This window comes from Grus americana, chromosome 13, assembly GCF_028858705.1.
Source record: "Grus americana isolate bGruAme1 chromosome 13, bGruAme1.mat, whole genome shotgun sequence".
Taxonomy (NCBI): domain Eukaryota; kingdom Metazoa; phylum Chordata; class Aves; order Gruiformes; family Gruidae; genus Grus; species Grus americana.
The window spans coordinates 17,333,304-17,352,627 of NC_072864.1; the positions used below are offsets into that span (position 1 = coordinate 17,333,304).

Sequence of the window (19,324 nt, forward strand, 5' to 3'; positions counted from 1 at the left end):
TGTTGGAATTGTTAACGTGACAGTCCTTACTCATGGAAGAATCGCATTCAGTGAAGCATGCCAAAGCAAAAGGTAAATCTGATACATGATAACGTTGAGGGGACACTCATACACGTAACACAAGACTGATCCAGCCCATGATATTTATGACATATTTCTGAGCAAGTTTCATTGGATTCAGTGTGCACACACTCCATTCTTGTAGTTTTCAGGCATAAGGTTCCTGACTCTCGGGTTTTATTAATCTTTTCTTTCTTTTGTAATCACCCAACATGTCCAGAGTATAACAAAATGGGATCTGAAAAGAAGGATCATAGCCTCCAAGGGCTGTTTTAGGCAGCCCCTGCTTTGTATCTACGGCATTACTGAATTCTGCACCTCCTCAGTAGTGAGCAGTTTGTGCTTAATTCTGTATTAGTGCTAGCTGCTCTTCATGACCTCCAATGAAATATTAAAATTTGCAACAAAGCCAGCAGCCCAGAGAATTCCAGAGAAGTATTTGCTCCATGTTGATCTGTAAATCTTTAATTAATTTTTGCTTCCCAGAATAATAAAAAAGAAAAAAAGATTTACATGAAATCTAAGATGACAACATGATGACTTTTACTACAGTCCAGCAGTAAATCACCAAATTCAGCAAAAGGTCCTATAAAATAGCTAATCAGAAAAAATATAGAAGATCTAAAATATCTGTTCGAGCTAAACATTCACCCTGTCTTCAATATGCCATACAGAAACTAATTCTAACTATTGCATTTAAAATACTAAGTATGATAAACTGACTCAGAGCTGTGCCTCATCGTACGCAAATATGAATGTGACTGCACAAAGCTTCGAGAAACCCAAGCAGAGAGGTCTCCCAAAGCTGAAAGGGAAATACAACAAGAAAGTGGAAACTGCCCCATAAACCCACTGAGATCAATGCCACGCAACGTATAGATTCTGGAGAAGACTACGTGCAGCCTTGGTTTTGATAGCCCTAATTAACAGGAACTATTACTGCAATTAGCCTAAAAGTCTCCATCACTCAGCCCTTCCCCACTGCTGGATCGTCCCTCCCCATTCCGGAGGGCTCGGAAACAGCCCAGGAACAGGAGAACAGACCCAACCTGCCCCAGCCCCCATGGTCAAGAAGAGCACTGGCCAGAGCAGTCGTTTTATGGCCCTGGACTTCTGAGTATGGTCAAGGTAATACATCCCTATCACTTCTATTATGAGTTTTAAAAAAAAAAAAAAAAATTCCATTTCCATTTATAAAGATTTAGCCCATGGAATATACAGGATATAAGGAAATACAGGGTTTTTTACTGCTGGCATACTGTGCCTGGATCCCTTTCTGAGCTACTCTCAATACTGCACTTTCAAAATATCCCGATGGCTGTCAGATGTGGGTCCTATACTTCAAATACAGACAAGTAATTCCTTCTAAATGCTGTAGTTCACCCTGGCCAACACAATGGTCTTTCAACTCTTGATGCCAATGTCAACTGTATAACACCTTTCTGAACTTCAGCAGCACTTGGGATGCACACGATGCCAATGGACATGGGCTTCCACGTCCATTCCCAAAATGAAAATGCTGTGTTTATAAAGCCTGACTGCTTCTTCACAAGAGATCTGTTCACACACAGTATAGCATTGCACTGTACATTAAAGCCATGTTTATCTTCCTGAATCCACCAATATTAAACCTTTAACCATTTGCCAACTGCCTCAGGGAACTGAATAATAGCATATCACTGTTTGCTGTGTAACACTCACAACGCGCATCATCATTCATACAGAATACGCCTGTACATAATGCAGAACATTGGCAAGTGCTTGGTCGGGCTACTATAGCAAGAAATCATACAGATCTTCCAAGAGGTCAATTAAAACTGATAGATGACACAAATCTACATTACTATGCTGCGACAAACAAGATTAGGCAACGGAAACGCACAAAGAACCGGACCTACCATATGCAATCCATTGCTGTGGATGACGCCGTCTTGCTCCACGAGATTTCGGGATATTGTAATAGAGGGAAGATCCAAGCTCTGAGGGGGAAACTGAGGCGTAAATTCATTTCCTTGTGCAGGCAGCTGGTCACCGAGGCCCTGAAAGGGCAGCAGTATATCCGCCATCCCCAGCGCAGGGTCTGACTCGGGCGGGGGGGTAATGGGTGGGATTTCGAACTCCTCGTCCCCGAGGCTCGGCGTATGGAACGTCTGCTAGAAAAGGACAGGACAAGGCAAACCGCGTTAGGGCACGCCGCTCTCAGCACCCACCTTCGGACCAGCAGTCCAAACCTTGCTTTGTTCTCAAATGCAAACTCCACACGCAACTAAATTTTTAAGTTTCATATACTGAAGGGGTTTGTGGATGGTTCTGATTAAAGATTTAAGACCCATTATTATATGGCTTTAATGGAGTATCAGTATTAACAGTTTTTTAATGCGTACTTAATTAGCAACATCTGTCTTTGTTGTTAGTCTGAATATCAGCTACATTGGATTTGGCTGTATAACAAATTGCCACTTTATTGATACGTTAGTAAAATAGCACAAACAGCTTACATTACTCTCACGCTTCATAAAATACTGACAATTTTGTAGCACACACACAACATTAATTCAGCACTGACCGTTTCACATCTTTTGTTTCCTTTTTATCCACTAATAAACACGAAATATTATAATTCTGGTCTTTGTTTCTTTTCTTTTCCATCCCCAAAGTACAATGCACTCTTTTAAACAAGGGTTGTAAATTGGAGGAGAGACGCGTATGAAAGCGTGAGGGAGGGGGATTACAGCAGGTTCCAGCGCCTTCTGAAGGAAGCCAGCTTTGTTTGAACAGTAGGTTGGTTACGAACTAAACACCTGTTAAGATGCCTTGAGCAAAACATTTACTGCCAGTTATCTTCAGGGTTTGTGCGTGTTTGTACGTGCGCGTGAGTCTGTCAAAGATAATCTTTATTCAAGTGGAGTCTGTATCTGGCTTCAACACCGCTGACTTTTATTTGGGAAACAAATGAGCTACGCTTATTCAAATGTCTTGCGAGTTAAATGAACTTTCATATATTATTTCAGGTCTGCTGCTACTTAATAATGGAAATTCAGTGCTTGAAATTAGGCCATTTTAAATGTACCCAAATCAGGACCGTCTTGGTCAAATTGGGCAGTTGGCAATCCTAAAATAGGCACTCTTGTCGTCTTCTGGACATGCAAGGCTGCTCTGGGATTTGTTTGTTTGCATTAGTTCGGGATTCAAGTTGGGGGGGGGGGGATTGTTTTATGTATTATTTACATTGTTTGAGAGAGTGACTTAATGCCAGTTAATTTAAAAATGATATGTTCAGTGAAAGATCTCATTAACTGCTGCAAATTGTCATCCTTCAAACTGTTAATGATGATATAAATTAATAACCGCTTGAGAGAAGATGGAAACTGAAACACAAGAAAAACCTTTGCTTGCATATAGAACCTGTCAGCTGTCATTATCGGTCTCACACCAGAAATGATGAGGTCCCAGACTGCTGCAGTCTGCAGCACCGTCAGAGTCTGCCGAGACTCTGCCCAGCTCGCTCGATCTGCAAGACTGTAACTTAATTCTGGATGTGAAAGCTGGGCCTGGATTAGGGAGATGTTTGACTTCCCCGCTGCTGTATTACAAAAGGTGTGAATTTTTCTTCCTGTGGACCCCGTAGCTCACAAACACAAAGGATGGATTGGCCAGGAGAAGTGCTTGGCTAATGAACATAACCCTATGGCTGCATTTGCAGTTATTTTGGCACTAATGTGGTCTAGTAACAGATGCAACTGTAATTTGTGACTCATTTGCTACCCCATTACTGCTTAATGAAATCTAACATATCACATTAACAATACGGATAAACACTCATTCTTGATATGTGGCATTTGGCTGTTTTCATTACCACTGTAATTAACACTTGAAATATTATTTCAATAAATATTTAAGGTGCTTTAAAATGGGTCGTAGTAATCATGACATAGAGACAGAAAACATAAAGCAAATGTGTGGCTTCTAAGCCCGAATGTGCTCTAAGATTACACTCTTAAGGCATTATTTACAGGAATAAAATGGGCTTCTGGCTCAGCAGTGCTCAGGCCCAAAATCATAGCGAGAAAGCTACATTCATGCTAATGCAAAACCACTATAATTAAATACATTGTAATGCAGTAATTGCAAAGTTAGGTTCACGCTTTAATGCGAACACTAACACTTAATCATATTTTTATTCCTTGTTCAAGCAAAGGGTTCAGTGAAATCAGTATTATTATAGTACATTTGAACCTCTCTTTACTTGACATATTTATGAGATAGTAGTAATTGTAAGAACTGGAATTTTTTTTCCCCCCATCTAACAGAATAACTCTAGGACAGCTGTATAAATGTATAACACAGCTAGATAACAATACAATATTTTACTTCGAAAAGTAGCACTCATCTTAATACTTATAGCTTACTACAAATGGGAGAGTAAATTGATGAATACCTTAACATTTTTTAAATGTGAATTTAATTCTCACAAGATAACTTGTCCAAATATGTATATATGTATTTTTTAAAAAAAACCATATAACAGACCTAAGAATGAGGATGAAACAGATGTAATCTAAGAAAGAAAACCCCTTAGTGAAGTAGTCCTAAATCCAAATCACTGGGCTATTCAGGCTGTAAAAAGAGCCTGAATAGTATGCAATTTGGGATTGCAGAAAGGTGCTGTTATGACCAAAAGATGGTATACCGTTTGTGGGATTTATCTTACCAATCACGTTTTTAAAAGTTATTAACTTTTCAAATATTTATATCTTACACTTTTTTTTTTTTAAAAAAAAAAACATCACTGTGTGCATGGTTAAATGCCATCTGTACTGAAATGTTCAAAACATTTGTTCCTTTTGATAAAAATGCAAATCTGGAGAACTGTTGTATCAACATATAACAGCCAATGTCTGACACGGTGAATTATCACAGCTGGAATTAAATTGTCTCTGAACAGCTGCTGGCAGCAGAGCTTTCATCAATGTTTGATTCAAATGTAGGAAAGAAATTCTACAGAAAGAAACATCATGTTGTCATTACAGATGGGGTTTGTGTTCATTATCACAAATAACACTGGAGCTAGTGCCAAGCAATATTCCCTTATCTAAGCAGTCTTGCTGGGTAAAAAGAGATGGTGACCATTGTATAAATGATTCACACAATACGACTGTTAATTCTAACCTTCATATTTATCGTTACACCTTTCTGCTTATTTTCTCCGAGATCGCTTTTTTAAGAAGTGCAAAAAAATATCTGCGACTGAATCATCACTTACATGTAAAATCAAGGCTGCCCAGGTTTCTAACCTTTCCTCATGTTGGGAAGATCATTTCTGGCATGCACCCTGTCTAAATACTTAGTTCTTGTTCTCCATATTGCTATGCATGTTACTAGACGGTGCATCTTGCCTTTTCGATCCTTCCCTTTGGAATAAGAGCTGTTGGCTTTTAGTGATGAGCCAAAGGTGCTTCTGTCTGGAGCTGGGGTCAGGATTAGCATGTTGATAGTCTATTAACCGGCTGTAAGGAGGCACCACTCTAACAAATACACGGAGACTGTAGTTGCCCTACCTTTCTCCGGTTTCCGTTCTCAAAGGCAGCGACCAAATACATCACCTCCGCAATGCAGCCAGCCTCCACCAGCCCGGCCCCGCGTTCGTTCTGGATCCCCGTCCCAAGTTCCCTTCACACAGCACGTACGCTTCAGGCAACGAAGTTGCTTTTGGTTTTCTAACTTACGCCAGTATTAAGAACCCAAATTAAATGTTTGTATCTATAACAGAAATTAGCACATTAGCTAGTAATGACTATTACTAAGCTTGCTTTCGAATTCTACACCTACTGTGCTTTTTGTTTCCTTCTGTTTATAATTTTTTTTCATACATAAAGCAGATTTGTTTCTATTGACATGCTATGTAAGTAACAGCCTTATGGACAGCTAAATTGACTAGTAATGGAGAGCTGTCAGGTTATTTTCTTTCTCATTAAAGTCTTTATTTTGTGCTCCATAAAACACACAGAAATTCGGCACTTCACTCTTCATCCATTCAAAGTCTGTTAAATTATCACGGCAAACAGCAGAATATGAGCATAGAGAAAAAAGAAAAACATCTACCTCATTTGCAGCAAGAAATGCATTATTTGCCTCTGCCATGTTCATGTAGTTGTTATTGTTTCCAAACTGAAAGAAAAAATAAATATTTGGATTTTAATGCAGGCCACGATAAACTTTTCTTTACCCCATCACTGGCATAGAAAAAGTTGAAAATAAAACAACAAAAACAAAACAGCAAACAGATAAAATGTAATTTTGCAGATGTTCTTTGAAGTCAGAACCAGATTGGATTCGACATTATTATTATTATTACATACTCTGCATCCCCAGGTCTGTACATGGAAGATATCCAAGGGTATCGCTTCAATTTTCTTTGTCCACGTAGCAAAGCCACCCCACAGACCTAGAGGTGACTTTGGAAATTAAGTGCCCATTAGAAAGAGACTATTCTCCGGAAAAGACCTTTCGACTCTACTACATCTTTCCTGACACGCATTGTAATATTCCTGCAGATGATCCTGATCCGGAGGATTGCAGCAGCTGAAAGTAGCTACTATTCCAAGTAGACCTGGTTTTACACAGATGAAGGTCAATAAGGGGAAGAATGAGAATCTGCACTTGTTGTTCTTAAAATCCCATTCTTTCCACAAAATTAAAAAGCCAAACAATCCCCCTTTGCCTATCCTTCATTCCAGTTGAGCTCCCACACCCCCAGGGAACAGTAACACCGAAGATTTTGCAAATCAGAGAAACTGTCTCGCACCGAGACCCTGAGATCTACCCAGGGTGGAGCGGGCTGAGCGCCCACTTGCTCCCACTGAGGTGCAACTCCTCTCACGTACGAGTGATCTGAAAGGATCCTCCCGGATGCCATGGAGTCATTTCCTCCAGATTCTCAAGGATGAACATGTGTTGAAGAAGGTAAGCACTTTTTCTTTCACAGACTGAACGTAGGGCAGAAAGAGATTATCAGCACTGGGTGGATTGGCACTTGGCGTGCCTTATTCCCTCAAACAGCATTCCAAGAGCAGGTAGTCCGGTAACTATTTCTGCACGTGTTCCCGGAGCGGGCAGGCGTCTGGAGCCTTTGCTTCAAGGAACAGACACCACGCGTGTCATACAGCTACCACTGAAACATTACATCACAGGCTTTCCCATTTTCACATTTCTATTATCAGGCACAGCGCGCACTGCAAAGTGAGAGTCTCAAACGAGAGAAAAGCCCCTGAGCGGTCCCTGCAATGCCCTGCCACATCGCTGCTGCCAGAGCCACGCTAAGCACTCTGCCCTTAACTCCCGTGTTCGAGTTCTGTAAAGCAAAGTTTTTCAGGAAGGCTTTGTTTTATCTTGCCAGATCTTGGTGGACCTGCCCCCCGCCCCCAAGCACAACCACCACCAGCATAAGCTCTGCGACAAGTGCACAGATTGTTCTTTCCAAGCAAGAAACTCTGTTGTGCTTTTAGAGCAGCTGAACCTGTCCTGAAAGAAAAACCACTTTGCTCCAGTAAAATTTGCTACTGCAGTACTTGGTGCCTGACTGGTTTTAGCTGGGAAGCGTTTCAGACCTTGACTTCTCATCCTAGAGCAGTGCGGGGGCCCAGAGTGATCCTTTCCTGGGAGGCTCTTTACCTGAAAACTCCAAAATCCATTTCTGAAAATAAGACCAAAGGAAAAGAAAAAAAAACAAAAAAAGAGGAGGAAACTATAGTGACAGAGGATGAAAAATGGAACATGGACACAAAGAACGGGAGCCTCGTGTACCTGATGAATTGTCTGATTGACAAAACGGGACATCTACAAAATCAGATGACAGTCATGGGCAGGAAGGGAGATGAGATGAGATTCCTCATTCTGAAGTATGAAATGCCATTTGTGTACTTAACATGCTGAACCTTTCAACCTACAACACATGTTAAGCAACAGAGGCCTTAACACAATATGTAGGCTGCCTCATAGCTATTAAAACTCTGTTATCCCCAGCTATGCAGATACTCAAGTAATGTCATCCATTTTTTTAAAAGCCCAGATGTCACCCATTTTGGGAGATTAAAAAATTCAAATAAAATTGCACATTCAAATTACTGTTTTGGCACATAAGGATGTGTGTGCGTGGATTTGTTGCCCAAAGAGATAATACTTCAGCTCAACAGTAAGATCGACAGGATAGATTTTTTTCACATTAGTTAGTGGCGAACTAAGAAGGGTTTACATGAAAAACTCAAATGGCTCCAATAGAGCTGTTCTCTCTGTGGTAAGAAAAAAAATGAAATCAGGTTTTCAAATGATACCTAAGTGCAAAGGTACAAGAGGCGAGTATAGCTCTAACACTGGATAAATAAGTGGGAACAAATCCCATCCTATTTTAATGAGCTTAGCATCCTAGGGGCTCCGGTGCCTCAAAATGGAAATGTAGCTGATTTTTACCTTAAAGAGTAAAATTCTACATTGTTTTCATCCCCATGTATTCCATACACCACAGCTACTGCTGCTTTGATTGCCAAGTGGTTTTCTGCCTTTTTTGTTTTATTCAAGTAAAACAAAGGGGAAAGTGACAACATAATTTTCCATTTTATTAAGACTGTAGAAGCAAATGACGTAACAAGGAATGTCAAAGCTAAAAGCTACAAGTACATATCCTTAGATTCATTCTGTTCTTGGGCTACAATATTTAAGACCCTATTGTATATGACTCAGGCACTGATGTCAGAACCTAGCAAATTTAGGCTTTTGTTAGTATGGATCATAACTAATATTATTTAAATTCATTTTTTGTCTCTGAATTAGAAATCCATTGAAGGCACACAACAATTATCTGTGAGCATTTCTAAGATTAAACTTCCTTATTATCTAATGGTACCTATAACAACAAAAGAAAATAAAATGGTTATTATCTTAAGGACCTAAACAATTCAAAAAACAAATTAAGCTTAGAGTGAAATAAGAACTGGGTTAGAAATCCTCTTCTGAACAGTTAGTCCGCGAATGTAATTACTGAAGAAACTACAGCTAATCAGCTGTGAATTGTATCCATTAATTAGTATTTGCCCTGGAGAAATGAGAAAAATCAGTAACAATGTTAACACTGCAATGCACTGATGAGTCCTGAAACACAGGGCCCTCAGCATTTAGTCAAGCAGGTGGCTCCAATGGTCCAAGTAATTTAAAAAGCTCTCACCTGAAGTGCAGAGCTGGAATTACAAAGCACTTCTTGCATATCTTTGTATCTATATAAGGCTATAATTAATGGCTTTTAATTTAGAAACACTTTGTGATCAGCTGGGAACAGTTATAAATCATTCTAAATAGAACAAGGGGTTCTTGTCTATTTTAGTAAAATAATTTGGAAAGATGTTTTTAGTGAAATGACTCTTGTTGCAGTCAACATTTCTCTCCGTTTATTTTCTAAAGGATCCCTTGCTCAGACCCCTCAGACATCTCAGAACGTTCCTACAGTGGACAGCAGGCACTCAAATTTAAGGCAAGATCCAGCCACTCGGTCTGCCCCGGCAGACTCCTGTGGGGTCCCACCTGCTGGATTTCCCCGGGACTGAGAGAGACAAAGAGGCAGCACCTAGTCCAGCTTTTTGTTTCGTGCTGGCGCTGGGATGCTTTGCAAATTACTCAGCCATAGCAATTACCAATGTTTTGCATAAACTTTTGCATTTAAAGATCTCAGAGCACCCTCGCTCTATAACTACAAAAGAGTAAAATCTTTGCAGCTTCCTTTGCCAACACGTACCACTGCATTGCAAGCTACTATTTGTTTCCTTTGATTTCAGAAGTTCAAGAAGCTCCATCTTAAGTTCTGATAAATAGATTGAACACGAGTACCACAACTTATCGCCACAGCAAACCAACGGAAACCACACGCGCATGGTGATTTCATGAAATGGACTGCGAACAAATGGTACCTCTTCTGAACTTGTTGTGAATCACAGCTTTCATTCTTCATGCAAATCACTGCGTTAAAACTATGGCAGTTCAGGCCTCGTTTATGTTGCAAAGGCCCTTGAATCTTGGCCCTACTGAAATCCGTATGAACCAGCACGAAGGCTGTGATGAGAGAGACCAGACATTTGCTTACTAATACCTTGTATAAAGAATGTCAAGAAAATGGATTATTTCTAAAATAGCTTGTTGAAGCTCTTCTCTTAGCTTTCACTACCAAACCTGAAGCCCAACATCCAGCCCTATTCATCTTTTCCAGGAAGGGTATATATTTGCAGTGCTAAGAGAAAATTCACACCCTCTATTCCTTCCCCAACACACGCCCTAACGAAGACCAAACCAGCTTCTGCCCAGGCTTGGGGATATAAAAACTGTATCGCTGCCCCACTTCCACAAACTGCATGTTTTCATGGCTAAACCACGACGCAGAGCAAACCTCCTGGGCCAGAGGTTATGATACCTGTTTGCAAATCAAGGAATTCGCCACCTTGAATCAGCGCAGCACAACGCTGCTTGGGTTTTCAAGCTATCCTTTGCGCACACCAGAGCTTAAAAATTGGTTGGTTATGGAAGCTTTGAGACCAATGAACGGCTGTTTTAAGAAAGAAGTCCGATATTATGAACTTCATAGAAAATCTTGGCAGCTGGGGATACAAATCAGTGATTAAATCTCCACAGAGTCTCAATTCCTACTGAAAAAAAATCTTCAGAAAATCTCAAAAAGTTAGATAGTAGCTACTGAGTTATTCTTTTGCAATGAGTCAAAAACCACAGAACCATAATATTAAAAAAGCATAAAAAGTAAAGCCAATAACTACTTTTGAAGGTCTTATGGACACACAGAATAAGACTTTGAACCTATGAAAGTTAATGGGAATTTTGCTACTGAGTTTAATAGAGAAATTATTTTACTTACAATAGTTAGTCATTAGTATTTATTACAACTTTCTCCATTTCTGGCTCTAAATCAGCTCAATTGTGGTGCAAGTCTAATCTGAAAAACATTAGAACTCACACCCACTATTCATTTCCTAAAAAGTGCGAACGCAGAAATACATAAGTAACTTAAAACCAGACATAGAGGAGCCCAGGCTTTTATCTGAGCATCTCAATGGAAAAAAAATTAATTTTTCTACTACTAGTATTTTATGCTCAAGAGTAAAATTAGATTCATCAGGCAAATACATTAGATTTTCTAAATCGTTTTTATAACAATGCTGCTTAATTTGATAGTGCAACCACAAGAAAGAAGAAACCACTGGAAAGGTTATTGTTCTAGCACAGAATACCACCAAAACCATGGAATGTGAATAAATGTCCCAAATGAAATATTTAAACAAAAATATATCCAGAACAGAAATGAAACACATGTTATCATCTTCTCATAACTAATCAGGAGACTCACATTTTGCTTAAAAGGTATGATGGCACTTCTGTACTCAAAGACTACATGTCATATATCTGAGAATTAAAAAATTCATAGAATTATTACAGAATTCACTCCCCTTATTTAATTAAAGAAAGCTCTATCCCAACCCTTACTGCAGAACAGGGTTCAGACTTAGTTATCATGACACTAACAGTTCTGTCATAATTATTAATGTTTAGTCAAAATACACATTTAAAGTTTCTTGGGATAGTATCTCCAGACAAAATTCTCACTGGCTTGATGCTGAACTACTGCCTGCAGAACTAACTCTAAACCCTGCTTCTGGCACAGCCCAACCTATCTGCCTGTATGTGTGTTTCAGGTAGTTACACGTCCAAATTTTATAATTTCTGATGCCAATTTATTGCTTATGGAAAATGCAGCCTCAACTGATCACACTTCCAGTAGTTGTACAATAAAATTAGAAGCCATATTTTTAAAATATGTCCATTAATAAAACCATTCTTTTACAGAAGTAGCATGCTTATATTTTTTATATAGAATAATATCTACTCGCACAAATATGAATTATGGCAAGGATCTCAGTTCTATCTTCATATTTGGCAAATTAATTCCTCTGAGGTTACACTATCCTTATGAGTAAAAAGAAAGATAACGATCCCAAAAGATGTAATTACAGACCAAAACTAAATTACTTTGCAGGTCTAAGTACTGTATCTTAATAATTTCACCGGAGAACATCTTCACTGTATTTGGGCAGATTTGATTTTGCTGCCTGACCAATAATTACAGCTCTGGCAAATACAATGTCTGATAAGGACATCAATTAAGAATGAGCATTGTGTTATTTAAAAAAAAAAAAATTTCATCATGTTCACAGCCTGTCTGATTGAATGAAATGCCAAATTAAATTAATGGAGATTGCTAAGTCTAGCTGGCTGGTGGGGAACCATGCAGAAAGTGGGACAGCATAGACAATAAACTGTCTGTAATTAAAAGATGAGAAGCTGGACTAATGCTACTTCAGCCTGATTACTCCAAACAAAACAATATACACTAAAATTATTCTGGCAACAGAAGTAGATGGAGTGGGAGGAGGGTTGGAAGAGGGGGCTTTTTTTTTTTTTTTTTTTTTTAAATAGTATCAACTATCACCATCTATGAACAGCAGTGTCCTCACCAGATGTATTAAATTAAATATTGCTTTTTTCTCATCAGGAAACACAATTTATTTTCTCAATGAATGTAAAAATAACAGATGAGAATTCTCCAATCCTTTCTGTTCTAGATGGATATCCAGCTAATCTCTGTAGAGGCTTTACTTTTAAGTATGATGTGTTCATAGCAGGAGCAGCGTGTTCTTTTCTGGAAGAGCAAGTCCTTCATGATGGTTTCAATACTTCAGAAGCAGTAGGTGGTATTCCTATTATTTTATAAAATATAAGTATTCTATTTTATTTTTTCTACTAGAAACAATGAGGCATATTTTAGTAGATGGTTCACAGATGCAATACCACTAAAGTCATTAGGGATTTACATCATAAGTGAATGAAGCATGTTTTAAAACCTGAATTTTAAAACCTTATAAAGAAAGAAGTAATTTTATCTCAGAATGAACGCAAAATGGTATCCTCAATTTTGACACTGCATAGCTACCCATAGAAATTCCTGTATTCCTCTGGCAGTATGCTCACATTTTGGAAGAAATAGCGCGCACTGCAAGAAGTATTACTTACCATAGACAACGTGTAGCTACTGGAGTTTAAGGACTGAGTCACTGAGTATAAAGGGGCTGAAGAGCTGGACGAGATGCAGCCAAAAGGCCGTCCATTTGGGTCAGCCTTTGATCAAACGTCACTACCCAGACAATGTATCCCACGTACCTTAAAAACCAAACCGCTACGCGCACGGTGTATGGATACGTGCCCAGAGACAACGCTTTTGTCAGCAAAAGATACAATTTTTGAAGGATTTCATAAAGTACTGGACCACTAGTTAACATGTATTATAAATGCCCGGTTTATACTTGAGCCTTTCCATTTATATTCTTAGAGCAATTTTTATGATTAGTGATTATTACAGGATAGCACAACAGAAATCAGCTTTCTGAAACAGATTACAGTAGCATTCTTATTTTCAGTAGCTAATATCTTCTAGAAGCGCGTTCATTTCCTGCTAGGTTCTGCCTACAAATCTTCTAGGAAAGATCTTCGTGTACGTGTGAGAAACTACACGGGAAGTCTCAGCCTTGGTGACTTTGGCCTCCCGAACTTACTCCACCGCAGTTATTCCTCTGTTTCTTCCCCATCGGGATTCTCTAACACACCGTATCAGGATCCTGCAATGATCAGGAGGAAATGCAGGTCCTGTTGCACACAAAAGGAGTTCCTATAGGGGATTTCACACCAGAAAGCTTAATTTGCTCAAGAACACATCACTGATGAGCAACTAGCCAACAACAGACAGGAACACAAAACGTTAAAATAAATTTATCTAAGTACCCAGTTTTGCAGTCACATCCCCAATGCTGAATTTTAGGCAAATGAATAATCTCATTAGTAGCTCATTAATTATTGAATTTGTACATAAGTATCTGTACAATCATACATTTGACAGTCTTTTGATATTTAAAATCTTAAAAGCCTTTAATTCAGGGGGCCATTTAGATTCCAATTTTTAAGCCTTAAACATCTGCCACACTAATTGTTATATATATGTTTGTATACATGTGTCTGTGCACGTATATATGCATACACACACATTCTCTAGTCTTTGCTTAGAGTCAAAAAAATCTCAGTGGGATAAAATACTTGAGCAAGATCCTGGAGAAAAATAGACATTTATATTTTATTCATATATCCTCAAATCTCCATCAGACACACTGTTTGCAGATAGTACAGATTTAAAAGTTTTAGGAAAGCAATTAGAATGAAAATATTTGAAGTTACTTTAAAAGCTTTCAGCCAGCAAATAAAAACCTTCAACAATAACAATAAAAAGCACTGACTTAATCTCTCTAATTCCAGCCAAACTCTTTAATATGAACTCCTTCAGTGAATTCCATGGCCAAAAGCAGTAACTGAATGATATTTTGCCAAGTGTGATACTGTGCGAGTCTTAGGAACAGTAATGAAAGGAATATTTAATGGTCTCTTGTTAGACATTTTCAGATCTCTTAAGGAGGACACAGTCTATAAAAGTTTTTATATGCAAGAAGTAACTTTGTATGAATATGCACAGTATTATTATTCTGTTGACTGACATTCAAGGCAATCCAATATATGCCAGATTTTCAATGCTACTTAGTCCATATTTAAATGCGTAAATATTAAAAAGTAGCTCAAAGTGCAGTCCTGGTCCTAATATTTATACAAGATTAAGGTGTTATGAAATTAGTCTGAATCTTGAAAGTTCTCTCCAAGACAAACATACAAAATATTTTGTTGCCACATGTTCAAAGAGTTTCAATTTACCCTTTTGGCTCTTTGTAGACAAGAATCGGTTTTCCATTCTGCCCACGTTGCCTTCAAGGTAGTAAAATGGAGAATCAAACATGGATTCCGGGTATATCCCTGCATCCACCTACATATATGAACAATACTTTTCCTCTGTATAGGGCTAATAGAAATAGCAAACTTAGACCAAGCCACTAAGTTTCACATAAAAAAGACTCTACAAGATCTACAGATGTTACTTCAAAGGGTTCTGAAGTACATTCATCACACCCTGTTGTTGCCTGCAGCTTAAAATATGGGAAGAGACCAAACGTTAAGATAAACACATTCAGTAACAAAGCCAAGGAGAGGCCACTGTAGTTTAAGTATTTGTTTAAAAATATATGCATATTTAAAGAACATGTTTTCCTTCTTTGCTTTCTAACCTAGAGATGTTTGCAGTGATGAACTACGAAATTATTTTTGTGATCGCTCTCATGAGCATGCACTTGTTGCTGGAATAAACCAGATTAGACATAAATGTCATGGAAGGAATATATTGCTAAAATGCAAAAAGAACTTACTTATATGGCTAGGTCTCTTGTTCATATATATTTTTCTACAACTTTGTAGCAATTTGGATTCCACAAGAGAAAGGTCTTCTCAAATACCTGGTTTCACAGCACGCGTTCAACGTATGTATTTTACAAGTTACATTTCTCTAAACAGCTCAAATTATACATAAAATCTTATTTCTGAAGACAAGCAGTTAAATTATGGTTTTTTTCCACAACTGCTCTAAAGAACTGAAGCAAGGCTAAAGCACAATGCTCCCTTTCCACAGCCCTGCAAGAAGGTGGGAATGTCTCTCTTCTCCGTGACATGATCATCCACATGGAAGATGATCAGCACGTACACGTGGCACTGCAAAATAACTTGCTAGAAAGACCCAAACCAAATCTGTGGACCTGATTCTGGGGCTGCCCCTCCAATCTACCTTCCCATGTGCTCCGGGTTGCGACAGGAGCACCCATGCCACCACTTGGTGCCATGACTGGAGGCCACTACCTCAGGCACCGCTTGGGGACAGGAGTCCTCCAGCACACGTGGGACCTGAAAGCCAGCGAGGTCCTGAGAGCGAGCAGCGGCATGCCCTCTCCTGCCCTAATTCACCAAGGGCGCTTCTTTAACTCCCCCTCGGCAGGGGTATAAGGCAGCTCTACACCTCCATCTGAGCATCCTTTTACTCCCAACCGCTTATTTTTAACTGCTGTAAGGGATATTTTTATAGTTTTTGGGGGGGAAAATGCATAAGTACAGAAGTGTTTTCACCATATGAACATTTCTGTTTCACCTTCCTCTTCGAGGCATTAAGTTCATAAAATCAAGGTGTTAATCACGTCTCCCCCCCTTTATGTTATATAAGCTGTCTAAGCATTGAATCTAAGCATTTCTTAACATAATGACAGCATTTTATTCTTAGAATCCTAAGAAATAGTTTTATATCACTATATTCAAGATTACCGTAACATTTTCTCACACGAATTTAAAGTGATGTGATTATACTGCAATTGGGCTGTAAGTAGCTTTTCTTAGAATCTTATATCAAATTTCACTCACTCCAGCAAAAATCATAAATTCCATTCTAGACTGTGATTCAGCTCTACTACACTAGCAAATTATATCAAGTTTTAAATATAAAATTGATAGAGAAAGGGTGAAGCAGATGTAGACATTTTATAATAATCATAATGGAGGATTAGTCAAGACACTTGCAGGCTAAAATCAGTACACGCATAACATCTTAAATATCTCTCAGTCATGTTGATACCATGCGTTCCTGCGATTCTTTCTGAAATTAAATACTTCCCACTTTAGAAATACTAATCATAATGAAATAGAAAAATAGCATTTTTTAAAGTCTGTATTAACTCTACTTCATTACATGCAAGGCTGTACAAAGCAAGCCATCTATTGCAAAGACAGTCTGTAGGATCTAAGCCTGCTCTCGTGACACGCGTACCCGACTGAGAAGTAGAGGAGCCACCCAGAAACACCCCAGCTCCGGTGCCAGTCAGCGATGGTTGCCCTCAACCACAGCTCTCGGCCGCAGCGTGCAATAAGCAATGCCCTTCTGCGTGGGGAGGACAGGAAAGCACAGATGAGGCTCAAGGATTTCCTGCAGTAACCTTGTAGGAGAAGGCGTTGTACAAAAAACCGGCACAAGATTTGGGAATTTTCCTCAGGTGAAGAGGTTTTCCAATTTGGAAAAACTATGTGTGTCAATATAATATAGATTATAGATGCATGTTGGAAACAGGCACATAACACGTCGCTTCCTCCCATTTCTGTATCTGACATCAACCTTAGACCTGGAGGATTTCTCCACTATTTTTATTTGGGGCTGGATTACAAATCCCACAGCAGGGAGGCCTCTGGAGAGTCTTCGGCAACAACTAACTTTATTTAAACATGCAAGATTGAATTGGATGCAATGCTCCACAACAACAGTAGAGAAGAATTAAATTTAGGAGTGGAATAATCCCTCATGCTAGCTTGTATTCGTAATTTATGCCACTGAGACTAATCAGGCTTAATTTATCTATCTTTAGCTTCCCACTGTTTCATTCCAACCTAAAGGCAACGTTTTGGGCAGCAGAAACTTTATTTTGTAGGTGAGTAACCTACTTTAATTGCATTTTCATCCATTACTACAGTCTTGCATTTTCTTCACTTAATTGGGTCAGTGTATTTCTGCTTGTAAGTGGGCACAGAAATTACTTCTGATATTGATTGCAGCCCCTGAGGTTCTGCTGAGAGTTGAGGACACATAAAGGGTACATGACAAATTCCATTTATGGCGAGTGAAATGAATAAAGTTTCAATCAAAACCTTCACTCCCAGTAATAAACCCCCCCCCCCAAAAAAAAAAAAAAACAAACCAAAAAAACACAACACCAAACCACATGAAAACCCTACTGTTAAAATATCAAAAACTTATATTAAGCAAATTAATGCCAGTTAAGAAAAATCAAGTTGCTCTGTTTATAATCTTATTTCAAGTGCAACCTGATCACCAGCCTCACGAATGCAGGGCTGGAAATGTCTCGCACCATACGAGAGCCAGGCATCCGGCCTCACCACATCTCAGGTGATCTTCAGCACTGGGGTGGTTCAAAATACTAACGACTAATTAGCATTAGAATTAAGTGCATATTAAAAAGCACACCAGGCATCTCAGTAATGTAATCTCTCCTCATGATTTTCAGATGCCATAGGAAAAAAACAGTGTTTTTTAATATATGCCTAAAAATGGCAATAAAAGCTCTCTTGAATAGTCAAGTACTACCCTTCATGTCTTGATGTAAGCAAGCCTGAGCTTTGATAGATGCGAATTCTTGAGTTTCTTTTACTGAAGTACAAGAGACACCAGATCCTAGTGGCATTTCTGCTGCCAAGCTGTTCCACAGCTCATGCTCTGAAAATATTCTCCTAATTTAGCGGGCCGAGACGAGTTAGTGTCTTACGCTATTCACACCAGAGATGTGCAAGAAGCTGAATACTTCTTAGTTGAATTTAAAATAATCAGAGCTAGCGTTAGTATGAATTCAAACTACATATATGAATTAGCTGTAATCTCTTCATGAACTTTCTTTGCCTGAGTGTTCAGAAACTATGCAAGATATTCCTAGGAATAACTGTTAATTACAAGCCAGGTTACTAATTGGAGGTCAAATCGGAAAAGTCACAAGCTTATATTCATATAGCACTCTTAAGTTTTCCTTATCAGCTGATGGCATGACGAGGATTAGAGCTCTACATAAACATTTCTTCAGGAGTCTCCAAGACAGTATTTTTGATACAGAAACCAATCTGATGAAACCAAATAATATCTTGTACCATAACTGTGTGCTTCTGCCAGACAGATGCTTGCTACAACTAGCTGCAAACCACTGTGAATTCACTCATTTTTACTTTATATCTTGAACCTTATCATTCCATCCCACTTTTAGAACAGAAAATTTCCCAGAGATCAGAAATACTTGTGTAGCAGAAGCGAGACCTGGACTCGGTGCACTCTCAGAAAATCCGATATAGTCAGGGTTTGTTTGTTGTTTTGGGGTTTTTTTTATTTTTCAAATACCCGAGGCTAAAGCTGTATCATTACTATATTATACTTTGGTTCACATAATAACTTTAGCCAAGTTTTACAACACAGACTCATTACGTTTCTTTGATATCAAAGTTGCATAACAGTTGAGAACTACTAATCCCACGTCCAGTTCCGGTGAGCAAGTGAAACGATGCAAAACCATGCAAGGGAGCATGAAATGTGAAAATTGCTTTATATGTTCACAGTAAGAACAAATCACAGGAAATCCACAAGGCTGGTTGCTTCATTGTCTGCAAAACTGGGGAGATTTTGCTCTACCATAAAATTTCTGTCTTT

The 19,324-nt window shown here is 38.8% G+C and overlaps 1 protein-coding gene across 3 annotated transcripts in view; it reads right to left on the reverse strand.

Moving 5' to 3' along the window:
* TOX3 (TOX high mobility group box family member 3) overlaps nt 1-19,324 on the reverse strand; it is a 77,721-nt gene that overhangs the window by 19,810 nt on the left and 38,587 nt on the right. Inside the window, exons 2-3 of one of the 3 annotated variants that reach the window (XM_054841004.1) lie at nt 6,163-6,228; nt 1,959-2,210 (exon numbers count right to left, since the gene is read on the reverse strand). In XM_054841004.1, the coding sequence (XP_054696979.1) occupies nt 1,959-2,210; nt 6,163-6,228 (318 nt within the window). Of the gene's footprint in view, nt 1-1,958; nt 2,214-5,618; nt 6,229-19,324 lie in introns of those variants that run through there. The other 2 variants (XM_054841003.1, XM_054841005.1) reach the window with 2 other exon arrangements.